We start from the raw sequence: 14,834 nt of genomic DNA, 5'->3' as shown, positions 1-14,834 counted from the left end.
AAAAAAGCTATTGGAGAGCCCTGACTGACACATTGACTCTTAAAAAGAAAATCCAGGGTTTTCCCCCCAGAATTATGCAAAATTATTAGTTTTCAACAGATAAAATTTTTTAAATTAATCTAATTTTTAAGGTAGAAACAGGATATTGAACCTTCCTAAATTGAAAAAAATCTTAATTGTCAGTTTTAATTTCAGGGCGTTCTAGGAAAAAGAATTGGGAAGAACAGCAAAGTATCGAAGGGTGGGATTGGGGAGAATTCTCAATATATTCTAAAACACATTGTTCTTCACCTATCCCATTCCTTACTGGCCTAAAGATTGAGGGCTATCACTCTCCTTAAAATGCTCATAAAGTAATAAACTGAGTTGGTTTACTATTCTTTGTATTGCTTTTCATTAATAAGCCTTAACTCTCAGCTCTCAAGTCACTTAACCATAGTGATTCCATCCATAAAATGTTGTCATTGAGGGAAAACCTGTAATATTTTACTTTGTCACGTAGTAGGTTTTTATTAAGTTGCAGGTAGGTGAGGGAGTGAGGAAGTCTGTAAGTGGCAGGTGCAGAAATCATAGTGTGAGCCTCTTCTAACCTGGGCACCCAGGGAAGCTTCCATTGTTTTTGTTATTTAGCTTTAAGTCTCAAACCTCTGGGGGCATCTGTCTAATGAGTAAAACAATACAGCTGCCAAGCTGCCTACAAATGAAGCCATGAGGTCTAAGTACACGCAGAGGTAACAGTGGCAGCAGGGGAAGGGCAGTCTGAATCTCTCTTGGGCTTTTTCTGTCTGCCTGACTGTTTTCCCTTGGACACAGAACTGGGGGTTTCCATTTTCATCAGGACATGGAACCGCAGGATCGGAAGAGACTCTAGAGAGCTAAAAATCCAACCTGCACACGTGCATTAATCCTACACATCACCCCAGATCAATACATATGCATAGCTACCTTCAGTGATGGCAAGCACAGCTTGTTACATTCTGGTAACTTCCAATCACCATTCCTAGGTCTTACAGAACTACACGAAAAGTAGAAATCCTTCCATATGTTAACATTTAATTCAGTTATTTTATTCCTTCACAGTCTTGTCTTATTTCCTCCAGAGGAAAAGGCCCCTTCTTTCAAATGATCCTCCTGTGCTGTGGCCTAGAACCTTGATAAGTCCTAGGGTGCTCTTTTCTGAATATGTTTTAATTTATTAGCCCATTTGAAATATCTAGCTGAGACCATGTGATCTGAGGACCAGAAAGTACAGAAGGCTTGTTCCCCGTATTCAGCACCCTGGATGCCTGCTGATACCTCCCCATGATACTGTTAGGATTTTTACTGCCTCATCACGCCGACAAAGTGTGGTGAGCTTACTGTTGAGGGTCCTTCCTTCCTGTGTCTGCTGAAGCTCAGATAGGTCTTCATTTTGTATCTGTGCAGTTATACTTTTGTAATATAAGAAGAAGTGTTCGTATGTACCTCTATTAAATGAATCTTTTTAGCTATTGCCCATTATTTTGATCTGTTGAGATCATTTTGGACCTGATGCTTGCCATCTCTCAGCTTTGTTTTATCTACAGATATAGAACCCTTGTTCTCATCTAAATCTTTAATAAAAACATGAACCACTTTTCCTTTCCATTGCCCACTTCCCTAGCTTTCACCCGGACTGTATTGCAGGAACTTGGTATCCACACTCACCCCCTTGAAATCAGTCTCCCACAGTGCCGGAGGGGGCCCGTAGATAACAAATGAGCGATTTTTGTACTCCTGCCTTTGCAATCTATCCCCACGGTCGCCACTTGAGATCCCTTTTCCCCACCTGGACAAAGCGGTTATGTAACTGGTTTTTCTTAAGTCTCACTGCTTCTCCCTTTCAGCCCGTCCTATGCCAGCTGCCAGACTGGCCTGTTTGGGCCACATATTTAGTCATCAACACCCCCTTAATGGCTCCCTTTGCTTTGTTTCATGGAAGAGCATTATGATTTGGCTGCTGCCTCCTTTCTGATGTTATTCCCGAAAGCACCTCTCACATCCTTCACCTGGTTTTACCTCTCCTAAAGCAAGGCAAGGAGCGCATTACTTAGTCTTTTTTCTTTTCTTTTCTTTCTCTTCTCTTTTTTCTTTTTTCTTTTCATTTTTTTCTCTTTTCTGATGATGTGGCTCAAAAATAAAACTAAACATGTAACTGCGCACAGACCAATGATGCGTTAGATAACTTTTTGAAACGCATTCCTGGACATCGCCTGATTCTTCTGTTGAACCCAGTGACTGATTTCTTTGCCTCCTTTTAAATCTGTAAAATTGGATTTCTGACCTATTAAGGTTGGTACTAAGGAGAGGACTTTTGGTGCACATTTTAACTTCTGTCAAAGAATTCAGAAGTTCATGTCATGTGCATGAACAAACTCTTATCAATGAGAATAATCAACAGGAGGGCCTAGAGGCATTCTAATGTACTTACTGGGTTAAAGTTTAATGTGGTGTTTTATGATATTTGCAACTTGGCTACTGATACCTAACGTTTAGGAAAAGGTTTAAAAGAAAGCTTAGTCTTCACACCTTATGTTCAGATAAATGAACCCTCGGGGTTTAAAGTTTGTTTATTGTGGAGCAGACGTGGGAAAATGGATTCTGCTGGTGCTGCAGCGTGTTCACCATGCAGCGAAGATTTACAGAAACGTTACAAAAGGCACGCAGGGACCCAGTACTTCCTGGTTGATGACACGTCACCACTACAGTAGTATGTACTATTTTTCTTACGTGCCTGTTAACAAAAGGTGGCAACTAAAGATCAAAGCAAACCTGCCTTTTCATTTTCCTTTCAAAGGAACAGGCTCTCTTCATGCAGTGTTTCTTTGTCCAGCAGCCTAGTAGAAGCTCTGCGGCGTGCTGCAAGATGGCAGCCTGTTGTGTCTTCATTGCCCCAGAAGCCATCAGGAAGTGGCACCATTCTAGGAAATCGAGGGAACCCTTAAACTTTTAAGAATGGAAATGGCAAACCACCAGCTGGGACCCTTTGTTTGATTCCACATCAACCTGCTCTGGCTTTGTCATTTTCAAACCATATGAGGTGTTTTTTTTTTTTAAGTTGCATTAAAATGTGGATTTCTGAGCCTCTTGCCACAAATAAATCGCAGCTTACCTTGGGGAGATGCATGAAATATTTAAAAGGTTACTGAAGCCCAGTAGTTTTGAAGACTTAATCATCTGCACTAAATGCAGAAATGTGGAAAAGCATTTTCGCACTTCGGGGCCCCACCGAAAAGTAACACCCATGTATGTATAACTGTAATTTACCAGTGACTGGCCATTCAATCAGCAGGAATAATTTGTTTTCAGCTACAGACCTAAATTAGTATAGTATTAATCAGGCTCTTTTCCATTTCAGCAATGATTTTGTAAAGCTCACTATGCTTTTAAAAAGGAAAATCTAGGTATGCTTCTCACTGGTAAAGCAGATTTCTCTTTGCAAGAGGATGTTCTTGGATTCACTCATGGGCTATGCTACTTTCCAATGTTATGGCTACAACATAAGATCTTAGGAAGCATAATGTGAACAGCAGCCTGAAGGTGTATGTATATAGGCGTGTGCCTACGTGCGTTTAGTCATTTACAAAACACTGTGACTGCTAGGTCCCAGCCATGAGCTGACTTCTCCTGCACATCAGCAAGTTTGACTCTGTTTCTTATTCACCCATCTCACATCGAGCTAGGCCAGAGGTGCCCGGCAGCCAGAGGTGATGGACAGGCATGAATTCACTGTGTACCAAGGGAGGGAGTTGGGGGTGGTGGGGTGGGAACAGCCGTTGCTCAAGGGCCTATTGGCCTGTTTCATTCAGAGTGGCGATAAGTAGTATCATTTTCACCTATGATTGTGAGTACATTTTATGATTATACTGCAAACATTTTTTTTTTCTCTGTATAAAGACAATCTAGTTGTAAAATCTACCCTTTTGCACTTGGCAGTGTCTCATTTCTCTCAAGTTTGTACAGAGTCTCCATTAATACATCATTTATTTTAACAATTTAAACAGAACAATTACAAAACCTAATTGGCTCTTGGAAGCCTACATACACCACTTCCCATGGGGGCTGAATTAAGTTTCTGTATCTGCAGGTGGCATGCAAGGTCAGTTGTGCCACGTCGAATTGGAAACACTTACTAGCGCTGGGGAATAGTGGAAGAACTCAGAGTACTGTTCCTTTTACTTCTGGGGATATTTAAATTTCAGGCCTGACCATCCCCCTTTCCATTTTTGCTTTCGTTTTGAGTTAGAGTGTAAAAGAGAAAAGACAGTAGCCCCGCGTTCCTATAGGAGTCAAGCCACAGTATTCCTGGAATTATATAAGTTAACCCCTGTATCCATTAAAGACTGGGTTTGAGCATTTAGGAAACTAATCTCAAATGTTTTAAATTAGGTGAAAAATGTATACTTGATGGGTAGAAAAAAAACCCATTCTTTATTATGATTATTTGATCTTGGACTGTTTGGTTCCCTGTTCCTAGTCACAGCTGTGCCTGGGACACAGCTAGTTGGTGGTGGAGTCAGGGTTTACAAGGTTGCAGGACAAAAGCACCTTGGCTTTAGAGCAAGTGGGCCTGGGTTTAATCTTGACTCACTGACTTAACGAGCCGTGCGACTTGAACCCCTCTGAGCCTCAGTTTTCTGATCTATCGGGCTATTGTAACCAACAAAGATAACATAGCTAATGCACCTAGCACAGCATCAAACATAAAGTTGCACATATTCCCAGATGATGGGCCATTATTATATTCCTGTATTTGACCCCACACTACCTCATGGGTTGTATGATGGTGGCAACTTTTGGCCTCCTTTGGTTAGGCTTTCATTTCCCCTATTAAATGCCTTTAAGTATGACTATATTCTTAAAAAGAAAAAAAAAAGAAAAAACATTTTGGTGATTTTTCATATTTTGATACAAATCAAAATTCTCCATGAGGCCTCTCAGGCTAGAGTGTGAAAAATCCCACCTTTGTCATCGAGGGATATTCCACTGAAGTTAACAGCAGAGGAAAACCATGCTGGGCATAGTAGAGGTGGGCTTATTTCCGATCCTCTGTGTCCCAGAGGGGCTGTCCTGTGAGCTCTTTCCTGGTACCTTCGTTCTGCTGGGTGCCTGGAGTGCAGTCACGGACCTTAAGGAGGGCTCCTTCGTAAAATCTATAATCTTTAATCTGGACAAGATTTTGCTTCGCTGTTGGATTTTTCCCGTAAAACTTTGAAGGCATCCTTGAAAGTAATGGAATGGACATCTACAGAAATTACCTGAATTTCAGTGCCCACGTTGATTTTTGAAAGCCACTCTTAGAAAGGTTTTTCATTTTTCTTCTAGGACACCTCATAAATGTGTCATCTCATTTTTTTTATTAGGAAGAGACAAAGAAATCCCTTTATATTTAACTTTACCTCTTTCAGTAATACTTTTGTTAAACTCAGCAGAGATGATCAGAAGCTGTTAGCTTTATTTGAATAAGGAACATTCTTTTTTTTTTTTAAAGAAATTTTATTGGGGAACAGTGTGTTTTTCCAGGACCCATCAGCTTCAACTCAAGTAGTTGTTTCAATCTAGTTCTGGAGGGCATTTTTCCTGGACCCATCAGCTCCAAGTCACGCAGTTGTCCTCAATCCAGTTGCGGAGGGCGCAGCTCCTTGGGCCATGTGGGAGTCGAACTGGCAACTCTGGTGCCATGAGCCTGTGCTCTAACCACTTGAGCTAACCAGCCACCCCTGAATGAGGAACATTTTTGAATGAAATTTGTCATTTGCTCGAGACATAGATTTTCATTTTCTCTGCCAAAAGGTAGTTTCGACTCTGTGTGTAGGTATGTGTGTGTTTTGCTCGTGTAAATACTAATCTGACTCTGGAGTAGAAGAAAGAAACTAAAGTATATTTGAAAATATCTTCATTTCACAAATATGTATAAGATGTTGGCTTGTATTTATTGATCACCTGGTTAAAGAAAAATAGGAAATTAAAAAATCATACTTAATTCAGAAAGAAAAGAGTATACTAAGACAGAGAATTATGGAAGTACATTAACCAATTTGTAGCCAGTGTTTATTTCTGAAGCAATAAGATCTTGAATGTTTGAGGCATGAATCTTCCTGCTCCTTCCCTCTCCACATCTTGCCATCTCCGTAGAAGCTGGAGAACAGGATCTAGGGTTCTAATTATGTAGACCAAATATTTGTCATAAGGCGAAGCCCTGGACTAGGGAGGAGGAGATCTAAATTTTCGTTGTAGACCTGCTGCCAACTCGCATTTGACCTGCGCAAGGAATTTCACGTCATGGGCCTCGGTTTCCTTACATGTAAAAAGACACTCATTGAGAAGCTTTCTCTGACCCATTGCGCTCTAAAAGTCCATTTTATTTCATTGCAAATACGTATCTCATGCATTAACGTGATTTTAAATAAACCCCATATCTGAAATTTCCTGCAACAGCTCTAAACACCTTGTTAACTTAATTAAATCCCTCAGCCTTTGGAGGAAAAGCATTCTTTTTTTTTTTTTTTAAGCATGGTCTTGCTAACCATTGAGTACATTTGCAGCACTGGACTGGGCAATAGGAGTAGATAAAAAATAGAGGTATTCCTAGAAGGAGTTGCTAGCTAAACTGGAAACACCTTGAAAATAATTATAGAGCAAAAATGGACTAGTTACAACAAAATGTATTACAAAACATAATAAAAGCAGCTGATATTTATTAAGCACTTCTTACTGCTAACACCACACTCATTTACTCCTTGCCCTTCATCCAATAAAGTAAATGATGTCATCACCTCAATTTTGCAGAGAAACGCAGTGCACCAAGAGGACAGTGAATTGTTCAAAGTTACTCTTCCACGCAGAGGATTTAGAGAGGATCCCTTACTGGTCTTACCCTTAGGTGCCCTCCTGGATCAGTAGGTTTAACTATTAAGAAAAAGCAAGAGAGTAAGTAGCCTGGGTGGGAAGGTTGCTTTGAACTTTCCAAGCAGACTTGAGTTTGATTTAAAGGCAATAACAAATATTTTCTTAGTTTGGTGGTTAGTATCTTTTCATGTAATTTATTGGCAATTTAATTTTTTTCAGACACAGCATACATTTTTGGCAGCCTAGAAATGAAGAATTTTAAAATGAGAAAGCTTTTTATTTCAGGAGAAAACAATAATCACATGATCGCGTGCTTTGGAGAAAACAGTCCAACAAAGGACTCAAATTGGGTCAAGTGCTGAGAATTGCACAGCACTGCTGGTCGTGACTTTGCCAGAGCACTGGGAGGTGGGGGGCCGGGGCGTTGCTGGATATATTCAAGGCAGATTTTTTTCCCTTTGGAGGAGTATAGTGTCTCATTTGTGTCTACTTGCCTTGTAGACGATGTATTCCAAATTGTGATCTCTGTGAGAGTAGGCACAGCTCTCCCGCTGCCTGCCTTCACTGGAGGGTCTCAGGTACATGGCCATGCTGGTCCTTGTGACAGGTGTAGCCAAACCCGTTTTCATACAGACTCGGGGGTTGTAAGAATGTTCTGAAAGCCGGGATGTATTGCTGAGTGCAGAGTGAGCCATGGAGGTACCAACCATGCCTTCCAGGGACTTGCAAATATTGTTATGATGGAAAGCCTGGCCCCCCAAACAAGTAAAAAGCCTTTTTGCCTTGAGTGAGCCCTTTCTCCATACTGGGGAGTCTGCTGCTGCTTGTGCAAGCAAAACTCCATTTCTCCTCCCATCCTGCCGTTCCTGCTGCTAAGAGGAAGAGGGAGCTGCCCAGCCGCCGCCTGGCCTCACACTGTAACCCTCTGCTGGTGAGTTCCCAGGACCAGCATCCTAGCCGCCTGCCGCTTCTCGCTTCTCAGCCCCTTCTCCGCCCGAGAGATGGAGCTGCTCCCAGCCCTCTTTGATTAGGATATGTCAGGGTTGTCAGGGCAACTGTTAACAGCAGTGTGTTATAGTTTCCCCTCTGTGCTGTATGCTGAATATTATACTGTGCGGTAGCAGGAAAAAAACTGGGAAAAGGTGCTGCAGCAGGAAGGAGAAGCTGGAATCGATCTGATTGAACAGGTTAGGCAGTGGACGGAGGCTTCTGAACCTGCGTGCCGTTAATAGGGCTTTTCTGGAAGAAGAGTGTGTGTGTGTGTGTGTGTGTGTGTGTGTTGTGTGTGTGTGTGTGTGTGTGTGTGTGTGCGCGCGTGCGTGTGCGTGCGCTCTAGCCAGCACATGTGCCTGTGGGGAGTAACTGGGAGGGGGATTGTAGGGGAGGGGGGTTTGCTGCTAGGTGAGGGGGAACTGCAGGGCCTCAGTTGCCAAGTGGCTGGTACTATCTGTCAGCTGTCTGCACACTGTTTACCCATAGGGGATCTATTACAAGTGCTCAAATGAACCGGCAGCTTAGAAACTAGCAGCTTCCTGGGAGCTGCAATTACATAAGCATATATTTTTAATACATAATAATAATTAAAAAAAGCAAGTAGCAGCGGTATGCCTGGATCAGCTACAGCTCTCCGACAAGAGAGACTGAAGAAGACCAATGCAAGGCCAGTTCCCCTTGGTTTGTTCACCATTAATGAGGAAGACGAACAGCAAAAGAATGGAAATTCCAGAAGACCGAAAGGTATGCATGAGCTCTACCATTTGGTCAGGGCCAGCCCGTTTCCCATGCTGCCTATAGCACATTCTACAGACTGTGTTGGTGGTGCATGCCGTGGGGAGTGACCTTCTGGCAAAGTTTGCTGGTGCTATTTACACACTCTAGGGCTGTATGTGCATGAAATGGGGAACGGATTTTGCAGATTTGGTAGGTTTCAGATCAGCTGCCTTTTTCACTAAAGCTATTGTACTGTCTTGGCCTAGAGAGCTTTAACTTTCACATGCTCACTTAAGCTGTTGCCAATGACTCTGTCCTCACACGAGGAGGAGATATGAGGTATCAAGGTTTAAATGAACATTTCCCCACCTTCCTCAGGTCCATCAGGTGACTTCTGTTTAATGAGGTTTCTCCTTGAAACAGGTGAGTTAGATAAAGGGACCTAAGTGCAGCCTTTGCATGGGCAGAGAGGCTCAACATGGTACGCCCTTTGCTAGTCTGAAACGCCAAGAGCCTGAAGAGGAGGAAAACAAACACTGAGTGTGATTGCAGGGGGAACTGAGAGGGGACCACAAGGTGTCATAAGTTCTGATAATAACTCTGCTACTGAACATCGTATAGAGGCTGAAAGGTGCTGGGTACAGAAAGGAGAGGTCTGCCTGTAGTGCTGCGCTCTCACAGTGAGGAAATGGAGCAGCAGCTTGCCCGGCGTCTCGAGTCTCCGTGTCCTGCATCATCTTTGCTTCATCCCATACCCACCCAGGCTATGAACTACCAGGGTTGTAATTGTCAAAGACGGCAGCATCATGCGTTTTTGAAGAAGGGCTTTAAGGCTTGCATTTAAAATTTTCCGGTATCCTGATTCTTGCAACCCCTTCCCAAAAATATATAAGCTGTTCTCGTAAGTTTAATAGGCCATCAGTTTTGTTGTTTGTGTGCTGATTAAATTTTAGCTTGCATTCAAATTATTCTTAGATATCAAATTTTCCCCTTTTTGGTACAGAGTAGTAGCATGGCAAAGTAACAAGCAGATATTTAACCTATAATAGAATGAGTGTTTGAATAGAATCCAGTGTCTGAAATCTCTGGCTTTCTTTTTCCTGGATCCTGAAAGAATCGTAGTTTGCTTTTATTAAATACAGAAGGAGCCAAAAAAATGTATACACGTTTTAAGAAAGGAAAAAACCTGTATTAAAATTGTGATACTGAATATATACCAATAACAAAAAATGAATACAAGTCATGTGTGTACATTGTTTTGGCGCCCCCGGTATAATTGAAACTGTCTACATGAAATCCAAAAGTATATATTTTATGTCATTTAAAGAAGATGGTATACAAGGAAGTTTTAGTAAGTAGGATCGTAGTACTATAGTTGATTTTTACTTTACTATCAGACGTAGCTTCTGAGGACCAAACGACCTCAGGAGTCTAATGATGCTATGAATGGAAGGTGATTCTTTCATTCGTGCATGAACCAGTTGAACCAGAGTGTGCGCTTGATGAAAATGCAATATTTTACATTGTTAGTAACAAATCATTTGCCCTCTTGGCAAGAGGAATGTTCACTTTCAAGCCTTAGCTCTGTCCATCAGTAGAACAATGATGGACATATTTTGAATATGCACTGTCCAATATGAAAACCACTAGCCACATGTGGCTAGGAGCACTTGAAATATGGCTACTACAACTGAGATGGTGATTTTTAAATTTTGATTAATTTTAGTTAATTTAACTTTAAATAGCCACGTGTGGCTAGTGGCTACCTTATTGGACAACATGGTTCAAGTCTATAGAGCTATGACATTCTAAATTTGCACCCTCCCCACTTTGTCCATCCTTAATTGCTTCCTGGTGCCAGATACCGTCGGGTCCTAAAATGAGTGTGCCTATTAAGAAGGGCGTCATGGAGCAGACAGCCTTGTCCCTGCAAGGCAGCACAGTAACCTGGATTTAGAGGCAATTTCATTTTTCCTGTTCCATTAAAATGTTATTGCCTGCTCTGAATATTATTCTTGCCAGTCACTAGTTGCCTATACCATCTTTTACAACTTTTAATTGACTTCTGTTTTCTAAATTATTATTTCCAAATCATCATAGAAAGATGATATGCAGGTTATCTTTCCTGCATGACTATTCAGATAAGCAATCAGAAACCTTGCTTTTTTCTTTTCTGCCCACTCCATGGTCTAATCAGCCAACCATGTCCAAACCTGGTTTTCATGCTTAGCATGCTTGTTCTGTCATAACCAGGAATAAAGAAGCTTGCTATCTAAATTCAGTAACCTAAATGCTTCTACCCAGGATTACCCTGGGTTAATGACAAGTTGCCTCTTTCCAGGTGTGGGGTAACCATCATAATGGACTCAGTAGGAATGAATATTTTGATTACCATCTGTATTCCCAATGCTGGTTTCAGAATTACCTGGTGGGGTGGGGTGGGGTGAGACAGTAGTTTGCCTAGCTGGTAAACTAGACCAATTCTTGAAGGAGAGATTGCTGTCCCATGTAATCAACAGGAATGTAAATGTTTTACGTGCCTTGCTGTTACCGACATGTGCCATTTAGATAGTAATTGGGACTGAGCAGCGCTTATGCTTTTACCTCAGAACCCAAGCCTCAGAATAATGCTGACCTTAGGACTTAGGAGAGATTGTTTAGGGACTGCAATGACTAAAAATACCCTTGGATATGTTTCAAGACAAACCTCCCTTATGGTGAATTTTGCTGAGCATAGTGTGATTATTAAATAATAAGACATTTTCTCCCTAAACCAACATTTGTTAAATTCTTACTCTGTGCAGATTACTCTGCTGGGGCATTGTGGAAGTGATGCAAAGATAATTGACATGGTTTCTGCCCTCAGAAGTGTTTAACTGTCTAGTGGAAGAAGATAAATATGTACAGCTAATACAAGAATATCAAAATCAGGGAAAGGGCTGGTAATGTAAGGAAATTAATCTGTGCACACATCCATGCCCTTCTCTAGACTGTAAGCTTCTTAAGGGCCAGGACTGCGCCTCATTAATCAGTGCTAAGTACTTTGCGGAGTGCATGGAACATTCTTGAATGGAAGTAAACTTAACACTCAAATATAATTTTCATAGGCTCTGAAGGTCTTTCTGACCTAGAAATTCCAAGAAATGTTGATAATATTAGATTTGTCCTCCTATGGTAACTACTTTGAAGGAGACAGAACTCCATCTGCATGTGTCTGCTACGCTACTCCTATTACTCTCTACCACACTGCATTTATCTAGTAGTGTATCAGGGATTCTACTATGTTCCGTTGTTTTCCATCTTACTAGTCATCATTTTCTTTGGTGGAAAAATGAACGTGTATGTTTACAAGGTGGTATTGACTACTTTGTTACTATCTAACTTCATGCCTTCTGTCCCTTTTGTTAGCTAATTGCGGGTTAGATTGTAAAGAAATAAAATTTCTCCTTGAAATCGGGACACAGAAGTTCCGAGAAACTGTTCTCCTCCACCCTCTCCCTTTTTGTTAAAATGTGTATTCACAGAGCTTTCAGTCACTTTTCTTCTTTTGGCATATCCACTGTAAAGGTAGAATTTCTGCCAGTTAAGGTTTCCAAATGAAATATAATCTACCTTTTTACCATTTATATTCCTCTTGGATAGGTGATGATCTAGCAACTGAAATGTCCTCTTTGTAAATCATGAGTCGTTTTCTTTTCAAAGAGGAGTGTTATGTCAAGAAGTGTGAATGCCACTCTAGAATCGTTCTCACACATTTCCTTGTTTCTTTTCCTCTTTTGTTCTGTAAGACTTGGCCTGTTCTCTGTTCCCAGTGTCCTTATTTGTACCATTTTGGGACTCAGCAAAAGATTTTAGCAGTAGGATTTTATAGGTAGTGAAGCAAAAGTATAGTTTAGGAGAACAATAATATCAAAGATCCTTGTTATGAGGAGGAAATCTTAAAGTCAAATTGATTGGAGTAATTTCTATTTGCTAGAGAGGCGCTAAATATAATGTTTTATTCAAAGCTTTTATATAAAAATAATAAGAATAGGGGATGTCAGGAATAAGGCTCACAACATCTAATGTATGGCTTGGACTCACTAGATTCTCGAAGTACCTACTTAGTGAAGATACCGTATTTCCCCATGTATAAGATGTACCCTTTTTCAAAAAAGTTGGGGTCTAAAAACTGGGTGCGTCTTATACAGTGGTTGTAGATTTTTTTACTTGCATTTCCTGCAAGTAATGAGGAGTTGTATGAATTTCATGATGAATAAAACTTGATTTCAATAACTTTATGTAATACATTTTTTTTCAAATTTTGGGCCCCAAAATTAAAGTGCGTCTTATACATGGGGATATATGGTAACTGTCTCAGACATTCTGTGTTAACAGACATAGAAATTACCATATGTACTACAGTGTACAAAGAGAACATGATTTAACTTGTACATAACCAAATTTTTTTGTATAGTGAGGTACCATATATATAATGGAACTTGCTTGCTGTATAAAACTAAAAGGGTTAAAAATTGTGTGCTGGTTTTAAGAGCTATAATTGATGGGGCTAAAATAGCTGACTGCTCCAGCCACAGGAACCAGACACAAGTTTTTGGTGAGAATCTCCCAGCTGATAAATCTTAGGCATTATTTATTGGAAGGTTAAATTGAGTATCCATTTCCACTAACATCAGCATGTCTCCAGGAGCAACTTTAAATTTAATTCCTTGTCACCCAAGATTTTCCAGGTGACCTGCAGGCACCTTGACATTTTTTTTAGCAGAAACTAATTCCATCATAGCAACAAAGGTAATTTTATTGAGAGAGTCCATCTTAATTCTCAGATCTAGGCATTTAGAAAAAGCCCAGTTCATGTCGGACCCTCCATGTGTTAGGTCTATGTTCTAGATTTGCCCAAAAGGCAAGACATATCCCCATTATACCTCAGCTCAGATGCAAACGCCCAAAGTGCATCACAGACGGACATAAAACATTGTGTTTGAAATACTTACCAAAGCACCACTGAATATTTTTGCTGACTTAGAAAATGCTAGCTCTGTTTTTAGGCTATCTGCCCAGCAATGCTTTTGTTAAGTGAGAGAATTCTAATAGATTCTGTCTGGATTCCAAAGAATTTTCCATGCTGGGTCCAGTGTGGAGTGTGAAATGAGAATGGAGCTTAGGAGTATAGACCAAGGAAAATTACTTTTCACAGTTTTGATCTTGAATGTTTGTGGTTCTTGGGTCTAGATTCATCCTTAAATAAAGATTCAGGCCTAATAAAGTATCACCAGAATATTTAGTGGATTCAGTGGAACGTGTCATCCTAAAACCATCATTGGGAACAACAGTGTGGGGGCTGGTATCACCTCTGGACTCCTCATAGGATAACTTTCAAGATCAGGAATCAAGTGCATTTGTCAAGGAGTGACTTGGAGTGGGGATAGAGGGCTGGAATCTCTGTCAGCCCCTTTTGAAACCTTCCCAAACAAGGTAGCACAAAATCTAAGTAAAAATGCAACTTCAAAAGACGTTTTGCCCCTTACAAGCAAATTGTTGCCCCCGGTCCTCTATACTATAGAACCACAGATATTAAGGGTTTTCAGTTTATATGGTGGGAAATGTTTAGCCAGGTGGACCAGTAGTGAGAGGCCACTGTCCAAGTTTGACATGTTTATTAGAAATTCAGACTGAGTTTGGGGTGAGAGTCTGTGTGATGTGGCAGAAGCAGCACTGCATGTGCAAGTAGGCAAGTGACTGTTATTTAACCTTTCCAAGCCTCAGGTTTCTCAGCTGTAATATGAGATTAATAAAATCATGTTCACAGGTGGTGGTGAGAGTCAGAGATATTATCTAAAGGCTTAGCATACTCCCTGGAAAATAGTTGGGGCTCATTAAATGATAGTTATAAAAATGGTAATTTGTAATCCTATGTCCCACATTTTCTGGTAACTTCTTCCAACATGTTCTCTTCGTTCCAGCCCCTTAATTGTCCCTTTATTATAGAGATATTTTCCCTGGTCTAATCTCCTACCTTTTACCTTAACTTGCTTCTGAATGAAAATGTCCATGAGGGCTGGGCTGCCTCTTGTCTGAGACCTTTTTAGTCCCTTCCACACAATAGGCATATGTGACTGGGTCCTGGTCCTGTGTTTATTCACTTGGATCAAATGTACTAGATGGCAGGTAGATTACTCATCGCAGTACCCTGTAATTTTGTCAAGTGAAGTGAGGAAAAGACATTACATTACGTCAGATCACCTCACTTATTTGTT

The 14,834-nt window shown here is 40.8% G+C and overlaps 1 protein-coding gene across 9 annotated transcripts in view; it reads left to right on the top strand.

The window, feature by feature from the left end:
- Window positions 1-14,834, top strand: part of MAP7 (microtubule associated protein 7) — a 173,444-nt gene that overhangs the window by 12,577 nt on the left and 146,033 nt on the right. Inside the window, exons 1-2 of one of the 9 annotated variants that reach the window (XM_019648096.1) lie at window positions 7,807-8,054; window positions 8,458-8,604. The exons of 3 other annotated variants lie outside the window; for them this stretch is intronic. In XM_019648096.1, coding sequence (XP_019503641.1) covers window positions 8,472-8,604 — 133 coding nt within the window. In that variant the 5' untranslated portion in view covers window positions 7,807-8,054; window positions 8,458-8,471. Of the gene's footprint in view, window positions 1-7,597; window positions 8,055-8,227; window positions 8,605-14,834 lie in introns of those variants that run through there. 5 more of the 9 variants (XM_019648107.1, XM_019648106.1, XM_019648097.1 and 2 more) reach the window with 5 other exon arrangements.

This window comes from Hipposideros armiger, unplaced genomic scaffold (assembly GCF_001890085.2).
Source record: "Hipposideros armiger isolate ML-2016 unplaced genomic scaffold, ASM189008v1 scaffold_120, whole genome shotgun sequence".
Classification (NCBI taxonomy): Eukaryota; Metazoa; Chordata; class Mammalia; order Chiroptera; family Hipposideridae; genus Hipposideros; species Hipposideros armiger.
The sequence above is the reverse complement of the archived record's forward strand: the minus strand, read 5'-3'. Positions and strand labels throughout refer to the sequence as shown.